This window comes from Micropterus dolomieu, linkage group LG18 (genome assembly GCF_021292245.1).
Source record: "Micropterus dolomieu isolate WLL.071019.BEF.003 ecotype Adirondacks linkage group LG18, ASM2129224v1, whole genome shotgun sequence".
NCBI lineage: Eukaryota > Metazoa > Chordata > Actinopteri > Centrarchiformes > Centrarchidae > Micropterus > Micropterus dolomieu.
The window spans coordinates 28194378-28199568 of record NC_060167.1 but is presented as its reverse complement, the minus strand read 5'-3'; the positions used below and the strand labels follow the sequence as shown (position 1 = coordinate 28199568).

Genomic DNA, 5191 nt, shown 5'->3' with positions numbered 1-5191 from the left:
TGTATGGGTCTGGCATCAATATTTACCTATCACATTGTTTTTCAGACCCACAAGGGGTTTTTTTACTGGTAGCATGAGACGGTTCCTGCAGCCCATTCAGGTTGCACAGGTAGTCCAGCTCCTCCAGGATGGGACATCCATACATGCTGTCGCAAGAAAGTTTGCTGCGTCTCCCAGCATAGTCTCAGGATAGCATGGAGGAGATACCAGAAGATGGCCATTACACTAGTAGAGCTGGACAGTTAAACAATGCTTAATTGGTACTAAGGGGCCCAAAGTGTGCCAAGAAAATATCCCCCACACCATTACACCACCACCAGCAGCCTGAACCATTGACACAAGGCAGGATGGATCCATGCTTTCATGTTGTTTACGCCAAATTCTGACCATCTGAATGTCGCAGCTGAAATCCAGATTCATTAGACCAGGCAACGTTTTTCCAATCTTCTATTGTCCAATGTTGGTGAGCCTGTGTGAATTGTAGCCTCAGTTTCCTGTTCTTAGCTGACAGGAGTGGCCCCCGGTGTGGTCTTCTGCTGCTGTAGCCCATCTGCTTCAAGGTTTGACGTGTTGTGTGTTCAGAGATGGTATTCTGCATACCTTGGTTGTAACGAGTGGTTATTTGAGTTACTGTTGCCTTTCTGTCATCTCGAACCAGTCTGCCCATTCTCCTCTGACCTCTGACATCAGCAAGGCATTTTCATCCACACAACAGCAGCTCTCTGCCTATTTTCTCTTTTTTGGACCATTCTCTGTAAACCCTAGATGGTTGTGCGTGAAAATGCCAGTAGATCAGCAGTTTCTGAAATATCAGACCAGCCCAGCTGGCACCAACAACCATGCCACGTTCAAAATCAAATCAAATCAAATCAAATTCTTCCCCATTCTGATGCTCAGTTTGAACTTCAGCAAGTTGTCTTGACCACATTTACATGCCTAAATGCATTCAGTTGCTGCCACAGGTTTGGCTGATTAGATTTTTGTGTTAACGAGCATCGAACAGATGTACCTAATAAAGTGGCAAATCAGCCATAACATTATGACCAACTGCCTAGTATTGTAATATTGTATCCACATAAACAGCAGGACCCATGGCTTCCCAGCAGAACATTGCCCAAAACATCACACTGCCTCCGCCTTCTTCCCAAATTGCCCCCTGGTGTGTTCCTCCCATTCCTCCATGGTCTAGTTCTGATGCTTACATGCCCATTGTAGAGGCTTTCTGCGTTGGATAGGGGTCAGCACGGCACCCTGACTGATCTGCAGCTACATAGCCCACAACACAACAAACTGACACCTTTCTATCAGAACCTGCATTAACTTTTTTAGCAGTTTGACCAACAGTAGCTCGTCTGTGGGATCGGACGACACGGGCCAGCCTTTGCTCTCCAAGTGCATCAATGATCCTTGGCCACCCATGTCTGCAATACAGTAGGAGTACACATAAACAAATGAAACAGCTTGTTTACAATACCATACTTGGATCTGGGAAAACAGCTGTGTTGTTTCCAAACTAAGTGACACCTGAAGTAGTTCATGACAGGGAGATTCCCAGCTACTTTGGATGCTGTACATGGTTCACGTTTTACCAATTTGCTCTCATCTTAAAGCCGCCAGTAACAAAACAACAAATGGTGATCCCTCTTACATACATTGCTCCAAAGCCAGAGCTACTCTGACTACAAATCCACATGTCCACTCAAAGGATTGGTTGCATGTGATCCTTGTGGTTTTTGTCCACACTTTTCACTGGAACCATATTGGACAGAGAGATGTACAGACGAAGACTAGAACACTAGAACACTATTCTCCAGTCTCATTCATGCTGGCTATCTTAATTTCGGTGACAGCATAACAGCCTACAGCCTTTTGACAAACCAATTTTGCCTCTGTAGAGAACAATTTTCTCACCTTGCACATGCTGACATGATAGCTCATAGCACTCCCCGAAGGATACATGTTCAAATGTACATTTGGATAGTTTACCAAATAACTTATCAGTGTCCCTGTCTTTGTTTTTATGTACTCATGGTCAGCAGTTGTAACCTCAACCATTCTCCTAATGGTGAGCAAATGTTAGGATGGCACATACAATATAAAACATGGTTGATATTTACTTGTGCGTTTTCTTTTTTTCATCCATATCTAACAGAACACCCACACATACGCTGTGCTTCTGTATGCATTTATTACTATTAATGAATTAAACGCTGAAGAAGGAGTAAATAAACTGTATGTCAGCTCAAACTTTTTTCTTCTTTTTCTTTTCAGAAACTGGCGCTTCTGGGGCCTCTTCTTCTGGCGCTGTCATGTTGTCTTTTTTCAGACAGAGAGCTTCCTGGTCCGTAAGATTTACAGCCCTCATTAAAATGCATTTCATTAAGTGATTAGTTACTTTTCCCATAATAATAAATTGTGAAAGGTTTGGTAGAAATTGTATAATTCCTTGTGGGGGAATGAACAAATAAAGAAGTTACAACAAACAGTTGTCTTTGTGATATTTAGTAAAGTCAGAAAAAAGTTCTCCAGCTGGGGCAAAAGAGCTCAGACACCCTAGGGCGATTTAGAGTGTCTGACCAAGAGAAACAGAAGACTAAAACATTTGCAGGAGAATAACTGTCTACAAGAAAAGCCTTGAGCAACAGTGTAAGCTCTGTTCTCGCAGGAAAGGAGATACCAAAGACAAAACAATCTCACACATGTTCATTCCATCCCAAACAATGGTACACAGTGTCATTAATAAGGAGCAAACTACATGAGGTAATGACACCTTCAGGATTATTAAAGGTCACGTAGAGAAAATCTATTTTTCCACAACTCTCACATGGGCATGACCATCTTGAGGACAAATGAGGTGTGAGGAAAATGCCATTTCCTGATGTGTGACTCTTTGGATGCATAGCCTAACTGTTATCAGGTTTTGCCCCTACTGTTGGTTATTGGTTGGGCTCCACTTTTGTCCCCCTCCCTCAGTTTGTGCTACTCTTGAGACAGACTGTTTTGCTACATTTTGTCAGTGCTCAACTCAGACCAGGTAAACAGTTTGCAGTAACCAGTAGTAAAAGAATATTCTAATTAAGAGGATTATTGTTCTTCTGGCAAGGTAATGACATCTGAGCTTCCTGCATTGTAACCAGGAAGCTCAGAGGCATCCAGAAAGCGGTGGCTGGACCATTGAATGTATGGGCTGGACATGGACACCATGTTCTAGAGATACAGATGATCATGTGAGAACTGGAATCTGAATTATAATGCAGTTGGGTTGATTGCATTTCATCGCTACTGGCAGGTTCCGAAACATCCGACCAACATCCAAAACATAGAACTGTTAATAGTGATGTTTGAGGGCCACGTAAATCACAGAAGTTTCCCCAAGAGAAACTGTCCAATCAAAAAGAAAGCCAGTTTGAAACATTACTGCGAAACACTAGATGAGCCGTTTACCTGACAAATGGTTTATTGAGACAATATTTACACAAGTAATATTCATTGACTTCAAGGCACAGTTATAAGTATTTGTTGGCAGTCCAACCTGCTTTGATGTTGCTAAAGAAAAAGACTGAACATAAAGCTGCTTACATGAACTAGCTTGAGTTTAAAGTAAAAAAAACTATACACAAAAATAAAGATTCAGTCTTTGACCACATTCACTCGTCTGCGCTCTCTTTTTTCTTCTTTTTCTTTTCAGAAACTGGTGCTTCTGGGGCCTCTTCTGCTGGCGCTGTGTCCATGGTCTCAGTCTTTCGTTTCTTTTTCTTTTTGGCTGGAGTATCTGTTTCCTCAGCTCCATTATCTGTGGCAGGAGCTTCCTCTGCCTCGACCTCTACTGCCTCACTTTTCCGTTTCTTTTTCTTCTTTGCTGAGGTGTCTGCTCCGTTCTCGGCAGCAGGGGTCTCCTCTGCTTGGACCCCCAACTCCTCGGCCGCTTGTTTCTTTTTCTTCTTCTTCACGATGGAGGTGTCCGCTTCTCCATTCTCTACCTGCAAGTACAAGAAAATATCAGGTCAATGAAAATTAAAGTACTGATTTTTGTACTCTAACCCAAGCTAGCCATACATGTATAGTATATACTTTAAGTGGCTGCAATGTCTGACTCACTTCAGTGATCGAGTCCATTGTTTAGGACCAGCCAATGGTTCTGAGTCAGGCTGATATAGCATGTCGTACACTGAGACAGGACCACATGTGGGTCAGATCTCAAATCAAAACATGCATGGCCAGATACTAAAATTAAGGCTTACCTCGGCGTCGCCATTTTCATCGTTTGCCTCAAGTTCCTGCAACTTCTTTTCACGCTTCTTGCGTTTCTTTTCCTTCTTCTCCAGTTTCCGCTTGATCTCTGCTGCAACGTCAGTAGCCTTACATACGAGCAAAGGAAAAATAAATGTAGTTACAGTCAGGGTGAAAACCATACAGCTGATTGTCTCAAGAATCAATGCTGTGTCAGGCTCATTAAATCAGTATTTACCCTCAGTGATTTCAGGAAGAGACTTCTCATCATTCACAGCATTGACAGAATTTAAACCTATCAAATAGCCATTCCAGATGCCACAGCAACAACTTTACTTTGAAAGACAATTAATCCTCGTCTTGTTGAGTGTACAACCCAGCTTCTCATACGCTGCAGCTTGAACAAAGTCTTATTTTTCTGAGCTCACCTCTTTTACAGCCTCTTTCATGACATCAACATTCTTCCGTGGCACATCGCCCGTCTCATAGAAAGACAAGCGCTCTTCCACCTGCGAACGCAGCTTGTCACCAAACACGCTTGTGGGTACCTCTGTAAGAAATTAAAAAAAAAAATAAAAAATCACTAGGCCAGCATAAAATTACAGTAGGTTTATGCATCTCAAACTTCTGGCTTTGCTCAGAAAAAGCTTATCAACATCAACCCAAGGGTTGAATACTGTTGACGAAAAATATGAGCATCATTGCAATTGTGCCACATGACTTTGAAGCCAACATGGGCATTATTCCACAAGGACTAGCCACTCACCAGAGAAACAGTCAATGCGCGAAGCAATTGTGCACTTGTTGGCCAGATATCTGGAGATGCGGCCTTTGTTCTTGGCAGCAGCACGTCCGATGAAGGTTGAATGGAAGATTAGTCCATACTTGGGGGTGTTGCCACGAGTCTTCAGGGCTCTGTGAACATACAGCTGATTTCACATTCAGGATGAACAGATAACGA

At 42.7% G+C, this 5191-nt stretch overlaps 1 protein-coding gene and 1 non-coding gene across 2 annotated transcripts in view; both read right to left on the bottom strand.

Annotated features, from left to right (window-relative positions):
* Nucleotides 1–3439: 3439 nt before the first annotated feature.
* Nucleotides 3440–5191, bottom strand: part of nop56 (NOP56 ribonucleoprotein homolog) — a 6832-nt gene continuing 5080 nt past the window's right edge. Inside the window, exons 11-12 of the mRNA XM_046076445.1 lie at nt 4242–4358; nt 3440–3980 (exon numbers count right to left, since the gene is read on the bottom strand). Of these exons, the coding sequence (XP_045932401.1) occupies nt 3648–3980; nt 4242–4358 (450 nt within the window). The 3' untranslated portion in view covers nt 3440–3647. The remainder of the gene's footprint in view (nt 3981–4241; nt 4359–5191) is intronic.
* Nucleotides 4441–4506, bottom strand: LOC123957043. Its single transcript, XR_006821702.1, has one exon. It is a non-coding gene; the product is annotated as a small nucleolar RNA SNORD57 (small nucleolar RNA).